This window comes from Lepidochelys kempii, chromosome 7, assembly GCF_965140265.1.
Source record: "Lepidochelys kempii isolate rLepKem1 chromosome 7, rLepKem1.hap2, whole genome shotgun sequence".
Taxonomy (NCBI): domain Eukaryota; kingdom Metazoa; phylum Chordata; order Testudines; family Cheloniidae; genus Lepidochelys; species Lepidochelys kempii.
The window spans coordinates 44,481,672-44,498,706 of record NC_133262.1 but is presented as its reverse complement, the minus strand read 5'-3'; the positions used below and the strand labels follow the sequence as shown (position 1 = coordinate 44,498,706).

Here is a 17,035-nt window from a genome sequence, read left to right as displayed (position 1 = left end):
CAGCTACCCACAGTGCAACACTCCGGAAGTCGACGCTTGCCTCGGTACTGTGGAAGCACTCCGCCGAGTTAATGCACTTAATGCACTTAGAGCATTTTCTGTGGGGGCACACACACTCGAATATATAAAACCGATTTCTAAAAAACCGACTTCTATAAATTCGACCTAATTCCGTAGTATAGACATACCCTAAAATACGTAAATGCCACTGCATTTCAGGTGGTTCTTAAAAAAAAGTCTGTCTCCATAAAATTAAAGGTACACAGATGGTCTACTTGGAAAAAGAGCAGGAGTATGTTAGCTGTCTTACTGGTATCTTATAATGAACCATTTAATTAATATGCTTGAATAGCACCAGTAAGAAAAGCTTTACTTTCATAAGCGGAACTACACATTTAGGAACACAAGACAGGCTTCCCCTGCGATATTTCCACATACTGTATATTTGCACATTTGTCTCAGTTTTCCCAGGCATTTTAATTGTTTAGCATCGAGAGAGCGCTTGTATTTTTCTAATATACTATCTTGAGAAAGTTGGAATAAAACTGTGATCATGATGTTCTTTTGTTCCCATTGAATTTACTGAGCTCTAACCTTTTAATTAACATAATGTGCGGAACACGTTGTAGTTGTGATAAACTACTTTGGTTGGAAATTATGCAAACATCACATTGATCTCCTATTCATTTTCTAATGTCTTTTTTAACTTAGCCCATCACTTAAACAATTTATAATGTTCTATCCTAAACAGTGTTTTACGGGGAGAGGGGAGAAAAGATGATTTTTCATGACTTTGCAATGCCGAGAGATCATTAGTACTAGGAAACCAGTTGAACATTGACATCTGAAAGTTGAGAACTGTGCTGCGGCCAACGACCAGTTCTTTCTCCCATGTTGCAAATTTTTGACGTTACGTTGTCTGCTCACCAATTGTCAGTACCTTCCCTCCACTGAGAGCAGCTGTAAAGATGAAGTGGACTGCTGTCTACTTATGAGACAGTAGGACTGTTTTGATTGTACTAAGAGGCCTCCTCCTGCCAGACACCAGCTGGAAGTAGCAGTGATGACGCTGTAGAGGTGCTATGGCCTGCCCAACTGGCCCTACTGAAGTAGGTTTCAGAGTAGCAGCTGTGTTAGTCTGTATTCGCAAAAAGAAAAGGAGTACTTGTGGCACCTTAGAGACTAACCAATTTATTTGAGCATAAGCTTTCGTAGGGTTGCTTCTTCAGTGAAGTACATCAACTAACTCTAGAAAGCTGTATCAGATGGGACTAGTGGCTGCTGCATACCACTTTTAGCAATAACACAGTAGGTGATGTAGCTAATGTCTATGATGATGCTTTATGTTATGCCTGTTAGCATCATGTTATGATGATTTACTCTTGGTTTGTGCAAATGTTTTTAACCAGTATTATATTTTTCTAATTGAGAGTAAATGTTACTCCATCTTCCTTTGTTTACTTTGTAAATGAAATGGTCTTAAGATGACATGTAAGCAAGAATTATGTATTTAAAATATTAACTAGAATCACTTTTAGTTTTGATTTACTTTACAAATATTTTATATTTTTGTATATATAAACATCCTAAATTTGAGTGCTATCCTAGATTTGACCTGCAAAGATAAAAACTTCAGGCTTCATTTTCCTGAGCAGCAGCATGAAATTCATATCTCTGCTGTTCTCAGAAATGGGCTAAACTTAAAGATGCAGCAATCAATTCAATGGGTTTGTTTATGCTACATTAAAGACCCACAGCTGGCCTGCATCAGCGGACTTGGGCTCGAGGGGCTTAGGCTATGGGTCTGTTTAATTGTGGTGGAGATGTTCAAGCTTGGGCTGGAGCATGGGCTGTGGGACCCTGTCCAGGGTGGAGTTGGGAGGGTCCCAAGCCTGGGCTCCACCAAGCAACTACACCACAGTTAAACAGCACAGTAGCCTGAGCCTTGCGAGCCCAAGTCAGCTGATATGGGCCAATCACAGGTGTTTAATTGCAGTGTAGTCAAACCGAATGTGTCCAGATGAGGAGTTGGAATGAATATTCTCATAACATTTTTATGAGGCAACAAAGATGTTTTCTTTTGGGTAACTTTTTCATTCAAAACCCATTTGCTCTAGGATATGTTTGATATTCAAATATGTGTTAGTGTGCTATCTCACACTCTTTCCTAGCTGGACTTCCAACTCAAGTATTTCTCTGTAAGACAGAAGGTCAGTGGATGAATATCTCCGCTGCAATGGAAAACTTAATTTGGAATAATTAGCATGCAGGTTTAATGTACTTTGCCATCATCATAAACACCTGCAGTTGCCATTATCAGTAGGACAAATATATGTAACACTAGTACATAATGGGCACCTGCTGGGGGAAATAGCTTCTGTTTTGTGTGTGAAGAAAGATGTGTCTATTCCAAATGAAAACCGAGTTCAGAATCAGGTTATCATAAAAATTCATAAATTGCTGAGAGAACCCACCCATAGGAAATAGAGTTTCATATTCATCCAAACTAATACTCCATTAAAGCCAGGGGGAAAAACAACACAGTGAAATTTAGAAGAGTTTTTAAAGCCCTGAGATAATCCACACCAGGAACTAAGGGACAGTCTAGGTTGTGTGAGATTAAAGGATCATTTCTCTTATTCCGGAAGCGATTGTAGAGGGGGGTAAATTTTTTTAAATGAAATTCACTAGTATAAAAACACAGTTTGGAGGGGGGGAAATTAGTTTAGTTCAGACTGAAAGTGGTCTTCAGAATAAAGTATGTAGTCTAAAATAAGTAAAGCAAAATAATTGTGTTTACATTCAGAAATGTTATTCAGAACACATAATGGATAACAGAGATCAGAGGAGTGGCTTTTAGAAAATATGAAATGAATCAGTTTTGATTCCAGTGCTGTGTTCTTTATTTGAGATCTTTAGGAAACATTTCAGTTTGAAAAACCTTTGAAATACTGGAGGAGCTGTTGCTTTTTGACATCTTAGCATCTAGGTCCTCTAGATGAGGTTATTTTTCATAATTCTCAATCCTCCCTTTTGACGATACAATAGCTTTGAGCTGTCAGACTCATTTGGGATATTTCATTTCTTTGCAGGATATTGACAGTGCTCTGTATTATATTGTTGTAGCTACTGTTTGCTGGAAGCAACTCTGAAATATGCTTGTTTTGATTCCTTTATAATCTGGAAATGAGGAAGGTTTTTTCCTTCTAAAACTGCTTAAATACCACCCTTATGCTCCTCGCGTCTCACTGTAGTATCACTGCAAGATGCAGTCCAAAGATCTGCTCCTGAAAAGTGCAGAGCACCTACCTTGGGCTGCTGAGGACCTTCAGATTCTATTGTCCTTCAATGAGAAGGAGCTCTCGGTACCTCTGATGGCCCGATGCAATCCCCCACTGCAGTCAATGGGAATCTTTCCATTGACTTCAGTGGGCTTTGGATTAGGCCCGAGGTGCACAGCATCTTGCAGGACTGGGACTTTGGCTTCTAGAAGCTATTACTTTAAACCTGGGCTGTTGTCCATGTCCGCTCAAATAAGAAATCTGTTGTGCTAAATATGTTTAAAGTGGTTTGAATGCCTTTAAAATGACTAATTCTGCAGAGCTACTGTGAAAGCATCAGTGTTTAGATCACTGTGAACTGTATTTAGTTATGTATATTCAGTATATATTTGTGGCTAAACTAAAGTAGATAATTTTAGAAGTATATTGTATATATTTCTCTGTGTACTATAAAACAGCATAAACGCCTGAAAGGTCACCAAATAACACATGGGGAAGGAGACCAAAAATCAAAGTTAAGAACAGCTTCCATCCTTAAATATCCCATACAATGTCCTTAAATAAAACTCCAATGTAATATTAAGATAATCTAACCAGTAACGTGCTCTAAAAATGATTGTGTCTTAAATACAATAAAGAATAATTAAGCAAAATCTCATATTGCCACTTTGGTTAAAAATATGACATTACAGTCTACGGTCCTTCAATATGCAGTTCCCATAGAGCTTCCGGTGGGACCTGTTACCTTGCTATAATACAGCATGCACTGTTTTGATGGGATTGAATCATGTGGCCCACCCATCTTAGTTTTTTGAAGCTCATTTTTCTTGCTGTAATTATGACAAAGCCCTCAAGGTTCTGGGGCTTTGAGTTACTTTGTATTTTTTCTTTCCTTTCTTTGATTAGTTTGTGTGTTCGGAACGTATCAGTCTTTCCCTAGGGACTCATGTGCAAGGCTTTAGCTACTCCAATATAGCATTAACAAGCCTAAATAATATCTAGAAGCAGGCCTTGCTCAGGTAGCTACTTCCAGGTGACACCTTAATCTCAACAATAAATGTATGATTCAGATAAATATATCCTGATTAACACCAGTGCAGTTTGGCAACGTTTGTCATAAGTGTCCATGAGAATTGTGAGGACCTTGTGAAGAATAATGTACCCTAAAACTTCAGCCATAATTTGTGGGGGGGTTCACCTTGCTCTGCACCACGAAGCACAGGTCACTTGCAGGTTTAAACTAGTGTAAATAGTGGAGTCTCTGTAAATCATGATTTGAAGACTTCAGTAACTTAGCCAGAGGTTAGGGGTCTATTACAGGAGTGAGTGGATTCGGTTCTGTGGCCTGCAATGTGCAGGAAGTCAGACTAGATGTTCATGATGGTCCTTTCTGACAGTAAAGTCTAAGAGTCTGAGTCTATGTCCTGATGTTTGTCAGTATAGTATTGTGGTGCTTCAGCACTGCTTTTCATATGGCACATACTACCAGGAACATTGGCATGGATATTGAGCACAAACCCTGTTCTGTGGGACTTGGATTGTTTCTTACATTAGGTCTAGAAATCTGTGTTGGCCTTATTATATGATATCATAATTATGAGATTATGAAAACTGAAGAAAATGAAATAACGTATTGTAATGCCAAGATGTAATCATTCTAGTGTCTCCTTTGTGCTTTTTGGTTTGAAATCCTCATATCTAAAATTAAGTTATTAGGATGCCTTTAATTCCTTTTATATTGTGTCCTGTTCTGGTAGATTCTTTTGCTATAATGAAAACATACCTTTATAAATAAATGTGTGTGATGCAGAATAAAATCTTACGATGTAGGAATAGGGCTCTTTTGCTATTTGATACAATACATGCTAATGCTCTGCCAGACTTTTCTAAGGTAACATGTTCCAAACTAGGAGGACTTGTGGTACTTTAGAGACTAACAAATTTATCTGACGATGAAGTGAGCTGTAGCTCACGAAAGCTTATGCTCAAATAAATTTGTTAGTCTCTAAGGTGCCACAAGTCCTCCTTTTCTTTTTGTGGATACAGACTAACACGGCTGCTACTCTGAAATATGTTCCAAACTGTGTCCAAAGTACTAGCTTCCACTTATCATAAAACCACCAAACAAGTTTCATCCAAATTGTATTTGAAATAAGAAAAACTCTTCAAGTTAAGAGATCAAGCTGTAAACTCCTCAAATCTCAATTAAAAAAAAGACAGATTCTGTATTATAAAATCCTTAACGATGAGGGTAGTAAGGAAAATACTTAAGGAAAGTAAGGAAAGTCATCTGGCTAGACTGATCCCACTTCCCAACTGTCCAGAGGGATGTGTGTTGTTCCTCTTGTGTCTAGATCTGCTGCTGCGTTTCTTGAGGAGTCAGTAGCCGATAGAATTACTAACTTTAGAAATCACTCTCCACCCTGCTGATCGTCTGCATTACTGCTCTGTGTAGAGGAGGCCCTGGATACTAGTAACCATTTCTGGTGTTTTTCCAGTGTTTATTGGATAAACACCAGTTTCATTTGTGTGAGGAGTGTTTTATCAGTGTTTATAACAGAGCTTCTCATTTTAAGTTTTAACTGATAAAGTAAAAATTAGGGCTGTCAAGCAATTAAAAAAAATTAATCACAATTAATTGTGTGATTAATCGCACTGTTAAACAATAATAGAATACCATTTATTTAAATATTTTTGGATGTTTTCTACATTTTCAAATATATTGATTTAAATTACAATACAGAATACAAAGTGTACAATGCTCACTTTATATTTATTTTTGATTACAAGTATTTGAACTGTAAAAAACCCAAAAGAAACAGTATTTTTTCAGTTCACTTAATTCAAGTACTGTAGTGCAATCTCTTTATCAAGAAAGTTGAATGTACAAATGTAGAATTGTGTACAAAAAAACCTGAATCCAAAAATAAAACAATGTAAATTTAAGAACCTGCAAGTCCACTCAGTCCTACTTCTTCAGCCAATCACTCGGACAAACAAGTCTGTTTACATTTGCAGGACATAATGCTGCCTGCTTCTTGTTTACAATGTCACGTGAAAGTGAGAACAGGCATTTGCATGGCACTGTCATAGCCAGCGTCGCAAGATATTTACGTGCCAGATGCACTAAAGATTCATATGTCCCTTCATGCTTCAGCCACCATTCCAGGGGACATGGGTCCATGCTGATGACGAGTTCTGCTCAATAACCATCCAAAGCAGTGCAGACCGACACATGCTCATTTTCATTATCTGAGTCAGATGCCACCAGCAGAAGGTTGATTTTCTTTTTTGGTGATTCGGGTTCTGTAGATTCCACATTGTAGAATTGCTCTTTTAAGATTTCTGAAAGCTTATTCCAGACCTCGTTCCTCTCAGGTTTTGGAAGGCACTTCAGATTCTTAACCCTTGGGTCAAGTGTTGTAGCTATCTTTAGAAATCTCTCATGGGTACCTTCTTTGCATTTTGTGAAATCTGCTGTGAAAGTGTCCTTAAAATGAACATATGCTGGGTCATCATCTGAGACTGCTATAACATGAAATATATGTCAGAATGCGGATTAAACAGAGCAGGGGACATACAGTTCTCCCCCAAGGAGTTCAGTCAAATATTTAATTAACACATTTTTTTATTGAACGTCATCCGCATGGAAGCATGTCCTCGGAGTGGTGGCCAAATTATGAAGGGGCATACGGATCTTTAGCATATCTGGCACGTAAATACCTTGCAGTGCCAGCTGCAAAAGTGCCATGCAAATGCCTGTTTCCACTTTCAGGTGACATTGTGACCAAGAAGCGGGCAGCATTATCTCCTGTAAATGCAAACAAACTTGTTTGTCTTAGCAGTTGGCTGAACAAGAAGTAGGACTGAGTAGACTTGTGGGCTCTGAAGTTTTACATTGTTTTGTTTTTGAGTGCAGTTATGTAAGAAAAAAAATCTACATTTGTAAATTGCACTTTCACAATAAAGAGATTGCACTACAGTACTTGTATGAGGTGAATTGAAAAATACTATTTCTTTTGTTTTTCATTTTTACGGTTCAAATATTTGTAATAAATAATATCGAGTTTGATTTCAATCACAACACAGAATACAATATATGTGAAAATGTAGAAAAACATCCACAATATTTAATAAATTTCAATTGGTATTCTATTGTTTAACAGTGTGATTAAAGCTGCGATTAATCGTGATTAATTTTTTTGAGTTAATCATGTGAGTTAACTGCGATTAATTGACAGCCCTAGTAAAATATGTGAATTTGTTTTAGTGATTAAATGTCGATTAATTTTATTTAATGCTTTCTATTTCAGCGTGGTAGCCATGTTAGTCTGTATCAGCAAAAACAATAAGGAGCCCTTGTGGCACCTTAGAGACTAACAAATTTATTTGGGCATAAGCTTTTGTGGGCTAAAACCCACTTCATGAGATGCATAGAGTGGAAAATACAGGGGGGTATATATATACAGTACATGATAAAATGGGAGTTGCCTTACCAAGTGGGGGTCGCCTTACCAAGTGGGGGTCAGTGCTAACGAGACAATTCAATTAACAGTAGAATACCAAGGGAGGAAAAATCAATTGTAGTGGTAATGAGGGTGGCCCATTTCAAACAGTTGACAAGAAGGTGTGAGAAACAGTAGGGGGAAATTAGTATGGGGAAATTAGTTTTTGTGATGACCCATTCACTCCCAGTCTTTATTCAGGCCTAATTTGATGGTGTCCAGTTTGCAAATTAATTCCAGTTCTGCAGTTTCTCATTGGAGTCTGTTTTTGAAGTTTTTTTTGTTGAAGAATTGTCACTTTTAAGTCGGTTATTGAGTGACCAGGGAGTTTGAAGTGTTCTCCTACTGGTTTTTGAATGTTATGATTCCTGCTGTCAGATTTGTGTCCATTTATTCTTTTGCGAAGAGACTGTCCGGTTTGGCCAATGTACATGGCAGAGGGGCATTGCTGGCACATGATGGCATATATTACATCGGTAGATGTGCAGGTGAACGAGCCCCTGATGGTGTGGCTGATGTGGTTAGGTCCTGTGATGGTGTCCCTTGAATAGATATGCGGACAGAGTTGGCTCTGGGGTTTGTTGCAGGGTTTGGTTCCTGGGCTGGTGTTTTTTGTTGTGTGGTGTGTAGTTGCTGGTGAGTATTTGTTTCAGGTTGGTGGACTGTCTGTAAGCGAGGACTGGCCTGTCTCCCACGGTCTGTGAGAGTGAGGGATCATCCTTCAGGATAGATTGTAGATCCTTGATGATGCGCTGGAGAGGTTTTAGTTGGGGGCTGTAGGTGACGGCTAGTGGCGTTCTCTTACTTTTCTTGTTGGGCCTGTCTTATATAGGTGACTTCTCAGTACGCTTCTGGCTCTGTCAGTCTGTTTCTTCACTTCACCAGGTGGGTACTGTAGTTTTAAGAATGCTTGATAGACATCCTGTAGGTGTTTTGTCTCTGTCTGAGGGAGTGGAGCAAATGCGGTTGTAGCTTAGAGCTTGGCTGTGGACAATGGATTGTGTGATGTGGTCTGGATGAAAGCTGGAGGCATGTAGGTAAGTATAGCGGTCAGTAGGTTTCCACTATAGGGTGGTGGTTATGTGATGAAGTGGGATTTAGCCCATGAAAGCTTATGCCCAGATAAATTTGTCTCTAAGGTGCAACAAGGGCTTCTAATTGTTAATGCTTTCTATACCTAATATTTCAACATTACCAACTGCTTCAGTGTCCTTGAAATGCACTTTTACATTGCTGACTATCTTTGATTACTTCAAAATAATCAATAAATGACTTCCAGCAGAAAATGTTATCTCCATGTAATTTAAAATTTGCTTTCTGCATACTTTGCATGTCTGTATCTAGATTTTAGAGCTATGAGATAGAGCTAGTGGTGATCATATTTATAAGGCATTAATCAGCTTCTGTAGAGGGCACAAATACAATGTTAAGATAAGCATGTGACGGGTTGCCCCCCTTTAAGATGCCACCTGATGTTCTGGAATACCACTGAGCCCACCTGTTCCACGAGCCTGGGCTCCCTTTACCCTGTCTTGCTTAGTTAGGCTATTAAGCCTTCTCTAGCACACACACACAGGCAGGGCCACACCCAACTGCAAAATGACATACACTGAGGTCAGCTCTGGGAAGCCTCAGCTAAGGGATTTGCCCCAGCACTCAGGTGTCCACCTCCTTTGGAGTGCAGACCCAAAGGTATATTGTCTTGCACTGTGGAGAAATCTATACAACGCAAGCTAATAAATTTTCCCCCTCCCTCAATGTAGAGGAAGGTATGAACAACTTCTTGTCCCTCGGTTAGAAATTACAGAAACTGGGTTTAATAATAAACAAAACAAATTTTATTAACTATAAAAGGCAGATTTTATGTGGTTAAAGGGGTAGCAAACAGAACAAAGCAGATTACTAAGCAAATAAAACAAAACACGCAAACTAAGCTTGATTCACTAAAGAAACAGGTTACAAAATGTAATTTCTCACCCTAAATATTGTCACACTGTAGATTACAGAAAGTCTTGAAAGGCAGCTGCACTGGCCTGCAGCTTGAGACTTCAGGTATTTCCACTCACAGACTGGATGCCCTCCCAGCCTGGGTTCATGCCTTCTCCCCTCAGTTTAGTTCTTGTTCCCAGGTGTTTTTCAGTGTCTCTTTGGGTGGGGAGGCAGAGAGGAACCACAATGATGTCACTCCCCTGCCTTATATATAGCTAACTGACACAGCAATCAGGAAAGGAGAAAAGAATTGGAACTAAGACATGAAATCAAAGATAACAGGCCAAAAAAGGGACTAACTACTCAAAACACCTGTATGTCAGGGGTTTTAAGTGTACACCTATTACATGAGCTCTCTGGTATTTGGCCTTTTAGAAGCAGAAATTGTCTATATGTAAAGGTAGACAACACTCCACCAAAAAGGGGGAGGGAGTGAAGAGGAAATCTGGGCCCACGCTTTGAAAGTGCTCAGCATCCATAACTAGGGCCAGATTTTCAGCTGAGCTTGGCAGCTCCTATTATCCTCAATAGAAGCTGCTGAGCTTGAAGCCTCTTTGGAAATTGTGATTGTGGAGTATAGACCTGGAATAGCTTGTGGTACAGTATATTTAGCATCTGTGCTAAGCAGTAAGCGTACAGCATGTGGCTTATCTTCATATATCACTCAGCAGCACTCTTTATTTTATTATTTCCCTTTGCAGACTGTTTCCATTCTGGAGCAAAGACTGACACTGACTGAAGACAAGCTGAAGGAGTGTCTTGAGAATCAGCAGAAGCTCATGCACAGTAAAGGGAATTGATTCCACGAGGGGCTGATAAAGCCAGAGTTGTCTGGAGGCTTGGGGTTTTGTTTGTGTGTTTCTAATACTTTGGGTGAATCATTTTTAACAGATGGAATCACTTATTTTATTAAAATAAAATGTACAGCCAATGGCATCTGTAAATACACATTTTTGTTACTGTAAGAATAAAATTCTCTTATTTCACTAAACACAGCTAACAATTGGTGATCCTTTGAGTTAACTCCCCGTTGAACAGAGGCAGTGCTAGCCCAAGGGGGGCCCTAAGCAGGAATATTTTTTTGCCTTCACAATACATAATAAAATGCGAATGGGGGCCCCTATGAGCTGCTCGGGGCCCTAAGCAATTACTTAGCGCTGGTCTATACTAGAATCACTACAGCAGCACAGCTGTACCCAGGTAGCTGCGCCACGGTAACGCTGCTAAAGCAGATGCTGTATGCCGACGGGAGAGAGCTCATCGGCATCCTGTCGGCATCATTACTCCACCTCCCCGAGTGGCAGTAGCTTAGGTCACTCGGGTGTGGCTTATTCACACCCCTGAGCGACGTAAGTTATACCGAAGTAAGCGCTAATGTGTTCAAGCCCGAAGTCCGCTTATGCCTTGTGCTGGCACTGTTGAGAGCACAAGTATTGTATGTGGAGCGTAGGGGAGGGGAAGATCTGACCTTCTCAGAGCTGCTGCTGAGTTAAACTAGTTAATCTGAGCATTTGGGGAATGTGAAGCAACTGGGAAGTGCTGTGCCAGATTTGCTGATCTATTGTTGAGGTATCTGCGTGCATGCTGGGGTGTTTGCTCACAGGCAAAGAATGCCCAAATGGTGGACGTGCACCTCTATTCTAAAACTGTAGCAAGCGTCAGGGAACGTGACTCATGCTTCTAGAAGGTTCTGCATCACCAAGTCCCAAATGGCTCCTAGAGAATTTGATGAAGAGCGAATCTGAACGTCCTTTGCACAAAGGATATTGTAGTGTGTGGGATCTACTGCTCTCTTATGCAGTGTGTAGAGGGTGAAAATAGCAGGGCCTAAGGCGAGATGAGAGGCACCAGCTAGGAAGAGATACAATATGGTCCTAAGCAACATTCTCTTTAATATATCTTGATTCATTTTTTTTAAGAGAGCTGTGGGGAGGAGGATAAATAGCAGAACTGTTAGCGCAGCCTTTTACTTGCTTTCTCTGTCTGAGTGTCCCAAATCAATTTTATCTTGATATTTTATAGCTGGAATGCCACTTCAGTTCACTTTGATATCTTCCCCCCATAGACTGTACGGTCAGGACTCTATGTATGTGTCCAGTATGTGACTGCACAGGAGCCTACACTTCTGGGCCCCCTGCTTTGCTAATACTCCTCCCAGCATTCACCCATGAGCTCTCCCTTCCCCCCACCCCACCATAAGTGCTTGTTGTAGTCACTACTACCTACCCACCTTGAGAAATCAGCTGCAGGAGCCCCAGCCTCACCTAGTTGCTGGACTCCTCCTAGCTGCTGCATTTCTGACCTTTTCAGTTGCACTGATTCCCAGCCTCATTCCTCTCCCACATAGCTTCCAAATCCTGCCATCTCCAGACGTGCTCTGGGCATTATGGAAGTTTGCCTGAGGCCTGGCTGGCATATCTGTTTTCACACAGGGCTATGCAAAACCAGCCCTTTTCTTGCACCTGTTTCTGCAGAAGGCTGTGTCCCCCTGAATTCTACAGAAACCTTGTAAATCCGACTGAGAGCTGTTTATTTCCATCAGGATAAAACTCTTTTCATTGTCTCTCCCAGCACCAGAAAGTTCCTTAACTCCTCCTATGCAGGTGCTTCCCACATCTCCAACTTCTTCTCGCTGGAGCTACCATAATAGATTTCACTCCTTTTGGTTTGCAAGCAGCCAGTGGCTTTGTTTTGTTTCTAAGCATCTTTGGTTGATTAATTTGAATCTCTTTCTGTGTAACCACAGACTAAGAATGCTTATTTTCTCCATTTCCAAGCTGTGAATCTGAAAAATCGTTATTTTCACTTAGATTCATCTACTGGAATCGATTCAATGATATTTTTTCCCCTAACAACCAATTTTTTTTAATGCTCTTTCTAGAAGCTTTCAGTGGCCTTCTGTTGTGAAGTCATTACCTCATTTTCACTGATGGGGGGGGAGGAAAATCTGCTTTTAAAGGAGGAGGGCTATCCCTAAACTGATCTAATTTGATTGGCAGAAATTATTACAATAAAAAGTGGTTTCATGGAATGAGAACTTGTAATTGGATCTTATCAATTGAATCCAAATGTGTTGGAATGCTCTTTAGTTAAATTAAATTTCAATTTTCTCCATTTTCTTGATTCTCTTAAGTGCTTTCCCCCTAAAACTTTATAAAATATAGCTTTGTATTGCTCTTAATAGTGTAAATATATTAATGTCTTGGAGATGTAAGCATTTTGTATAGTATTTTTTATGGAAGCTTTCAATAAAAGCAATTTGGGTATAACATTTGATGTAGACCCTTTTCCTTTTAGTTTTTAATGTGAACTAATTTCAAAGATGCTCGTGTGTGTGTGTGTATATATATATATATATACACACACACATACATATATATATATATATATATGCATACACAACTTCTATTATAATTGGATTAAATGGATAATAGTCATGTAGACATATCATATTCTGAGGCTGCTTCTTTCTATACAACTTTCAACCAAAAATGCTCTTGATCAACACATTTCTAATTATTCTCCTGAGCATTAGAGATTGCATTCTCAAGTTAGGAACACAAATGCCATGAATCTTCAATGAGAATTGCCCTCTTAATTCACTTAGGCGGTTTTGGATATTCCACACTTCACATTACCAATGTAGCTCCAGGTTTCTGTGATCTCAGAAAGACTGATAAAGTATCTTAACAGAACCTAGAACAAAATACTCCCCCCACCGCCCCCCGCGAGTGATTTAAATCTCTTCTCATTTTTAAGTTTCACATTTTCATGGCACTGGACAATCTGCAATGACCATTTTGCAAAACTGCTACTTCAGGAAGCAATTGAATAGATGAGTGGTGGGGGACGGGTTGTAATACAGTCTCAAAAGGGTTCAGTTTTGCTGATTTTGCTCTGGGTGACTCCTGGGAGGACAACCAGGGGTTAAGGATTTTGGTTTGGATCTCCAAGGCAAACCCTAAGCCAAGTTCTTAAAAAAGCAGTTTAATTTGTTGCCATTAGATTTGCCAGACATATGACCTCACTCAACTTTTAGCAACAGTTCTTTGTGCCGAGATTGGTCCCTAGGGGAGCTACATACGCCTGAAGGCTGCAGCAAATGGATTTTTGGCTGCTCTGGGTATGGAGCATGTTAAACATAAGCATGATCTGTGAAAACGCAAGAATCTTCAAGCACGGCCCACTTTCCTTCCTGTCTGGGAGCTGGAATTGGAGAGATACCACAGTTTAGCTCATAACCAAGTAGGTAAAAGCACAGAGCACTATGATGCTGATTGTTCTGGGTTAGAGACTGGGTTCTCAGCAGAAATTACCTCTAGCTGCAGTGTCATAACCAGACATCCATCAGCTAACTAAAAAATAAGATTAAACTCGGCACTATGGAGAATCTGTACTTGTCCTTACCAGCCTGGCAGTACAAATCACACATTTGCTTGGTCTCTTAATAATTAAAAAAATAAAATAAAGTTACATCTGCATTAGAATTAAACTTCTTTTCAAAGCATAAGCAACTTGAATTAGCCACTTTGTGGTGCTAAGAAGGCAGAGGTGCAATTTTTATCCAGGTTTTAGAAAAGGTCACCCTATGCCAAATGCATTTCCAACAGGATGATTTATTCTGTTACCTTTGTTCCACACAGCACTGATTTGAAGTGAAGATCATGGATGGCTCACATGAATCCAGGCGTTGGGAAAAAAACGGAACCCAATCAACAGCTATCTTGCGTGGAACCAGCTTGCTGCTGTCGATAACATGCTGGACTGTGAGCCATGAGGTCTGGGTTCTGTTCCCAGCTCTGAAACGAAACAGTCATCACGGAGGAAGCTCATTAGCTCTGTGACTCAGTTTCCCAGCCTCTAAAATAGGGATAACGACACGTAACTTTTGTAATGATAGATCTAAATACCGTATGTTTGTTAAAGGGGGAGAGAACCAATATTCTATTCAAGTAGATTTTTAGCATACTTTGGTTCATCTTTCTCACTGCAGCAAATTAAGCCATCAGTGTGTAGTTACAAATTTCCCACCTCTCTGGCATTCGCTTTACCTTGGCTGGAATGACTGGCTCCTGTCACTTAGGATATTTCAGACTGCAATGTTTTGGAGACCGAGTTGCCCTCTGGATGTACACTAAATGATGGGGCCTTTCCCTAGCAGCACTCCAAACTACTTTATGCTCCGAACATCACTTAGGACATAAGCATCCTCCTCTCCAGTAGTGCAGTGCATGCTGGGAATCCCATGGATCCTGCATCGTCACAAAAACAACCAGGGTAAATCAGCATGGTGAGCAGTGCCCAGAATCCTATCGCTTCTGCTCCCCTTTGCCATTTCTACTCCTTGCGGGCATTTTTCACACAACCAATAAGTCACTTTCATGTTGTTAATGCAGCTTCAGTCAAGAGCACAGTGACTCTTGGTATGGTTAAACTGTTAGCAGGCCACATCAGTGTGTGTTTCTGAAAATGGCAAATAAGCAGCAGGTCTAAATTGCTTTGCAAGCCTTCAGCACAGTGGAGGAGCAGCATCTTTTGGTAATTGTACTGGTTTGCCTGCTGGAAGGGTTAATTCCATAAATTGCAGAATAGCTGCCTGGAAGAGGTTTAGCGTTGCTTCACTTCCCTTCTCCACTCCTTCGGTGAGTATTTTCTTAACAGCTGTCTGGGAGCTGTTCCATTCAGACTTCCCCCAGCGTGGGCCTATGAAAACACTTAGTCTGCTGCGTTCAGGAAAGTTTCCATTGTCACACTCACATAGCCTTTACTGGAAAGCTAAAAATGGGCCTTGGTGCACGCTCCTGCAATTTACCATGGAGCGTGACTTTCCTGATATTGTATGTTTATTCTTAATGGACGGGGAAATTCCATCACTCTGCTGAAACAACAAGCGAAAAGGGTCTCTGGAAATCTGAGTGGTCTCACCACCTCACTTTGTACATTCAGTGAATGGGATCCCCATGGAACCCCAGTTAGAGGACAAGGTCACTGCTTCCCACCTTTCTGTGAAGCCATCCACTGTACATAGGTGAGGCAGTAATAGGACAAGGTGTTGCCTGTGTTAACTTGAGGAGTGCATTATCAGTGTAGCCAGGTGCCACGTGCTAACTGCGGAGACACCAAGCTGGCTTTCACTCCTGAATTCCTTCTCCACCCCTCAAGGTGCAAGGTTGTACTGTACAATCTTGCCACAAGGTTGGGCTTGGTTCAGAAGACTCTATTCTTTGCCCTGGAGAAAGAGTTTTGTTACTTCAGCTGTAGGTATCTGTTGCTAGATTTAAAAAAAAGTTTGGTAAAGGCAGCAGTAAATGTCCACGTCTCATTAAATGTGCACACTTTCCAGGAGTTAGGGAGAGAAGGTGGAGGATGCCAACTGATCCAAGCTGTTATCTTGTAAACAGCTGACTCAAAGGAGAGCTTTGGGAGATCACTGGGGCCAGGTGTTGGCAGTGTAAGAATCTCATGATTGCCATTGGGTTCTTTTGTGAACCCCAGGATAGAGTCAAAAGATCAAATCATGCTGGTGACTTTTGAACTGACCTGCACCGCTCCACTTGTTATGTAGTTGTTGAAATTAGTAGCTTTGTCCCATGGATCAATGCTGGTGGGTGTGATCTCTGCCTAAAGCCAGATCAAATAAAGAGTCTTGGGGAAGCTTTTGAGCTTCCTAGATACCGAGTGGTTGGTTTGAGGAAGGGAAGGAGTTGCCCTTCTATGCTTCGTCCAGGGGTTTTACTCCTTGAACCTTGTATATGTCCTGAGGTCCACAGAGAACTGATGTGCTCATGTAGATGTCCAGCCCCTCCCAGCTATCTCTGCTGATTTCCTCCAGCAGCACAGCTTCCTTCTGGAGCCTTGCTTACCTATCTCCTCGCCAGAGCCTGCAAAGTTCCTCCCCAAGAGCACTGGAACACGGGAATCGTTGGGATTGACTGCTGACAAGCTAGGATCCAGCTCCTACAGGTAAGTCCCAGTGGGCCTGCGGGCAGGTGATGCTGTATCCAGGGGCTCCCCCTCAGTCGCATTCCCCTTTCCGCCTAACCATGGATTCTCCCGTCCTCTCCCACCCTCTGACCCCTTGGCATTCCCAGTGGGGGTGGGGCAAGGGGTCACGTAGAGCCTAAATAGTATCTTCCCTCCCCCCCAGCAACACACTGGCCATTTGATCTGGTCTTCAGCTCCTGTTGTGACATTCTGAATTAAAGAGGGAGATGTGTCCCTTTGCCCCACGTTTCAATGCCTTCTTGGGAGCAGGGCAAC

At 40.9% G+C, this 17,035-nt stretch overlaps 1 protein-coding gene across 4 annotated transcripts in view; it reads left to right on the top strand.

Moving 5' to 3' along the window:
- Positions 1-12,850, top strand: part of POC1A (POC1 centriolar protein A) — a 109,466-nt gene extending 96,616 nt beyond the window's left edge. For 3 of the 4 annotated variants that reach the window (XM_073352461.1, XM_073352460.1, XM_073352462.1), the window contains one exon: positions 10,477-12,850. In XM_073352461.1, the coding sequence (XP_073208562.1) occupies positions 10,477-10,575 (99 nt within the window). In that variant the 3' untranslated portion in view covers positions 10,576-12,850. The remainder of the gene's footprint in view (positions 1-10,476) is intronic. The other variant, XR_012159880.1, reaches the window with a different exon arrangement.
- Positions 12,851-17,035: the final 4,185 nt, after the last annotated feature.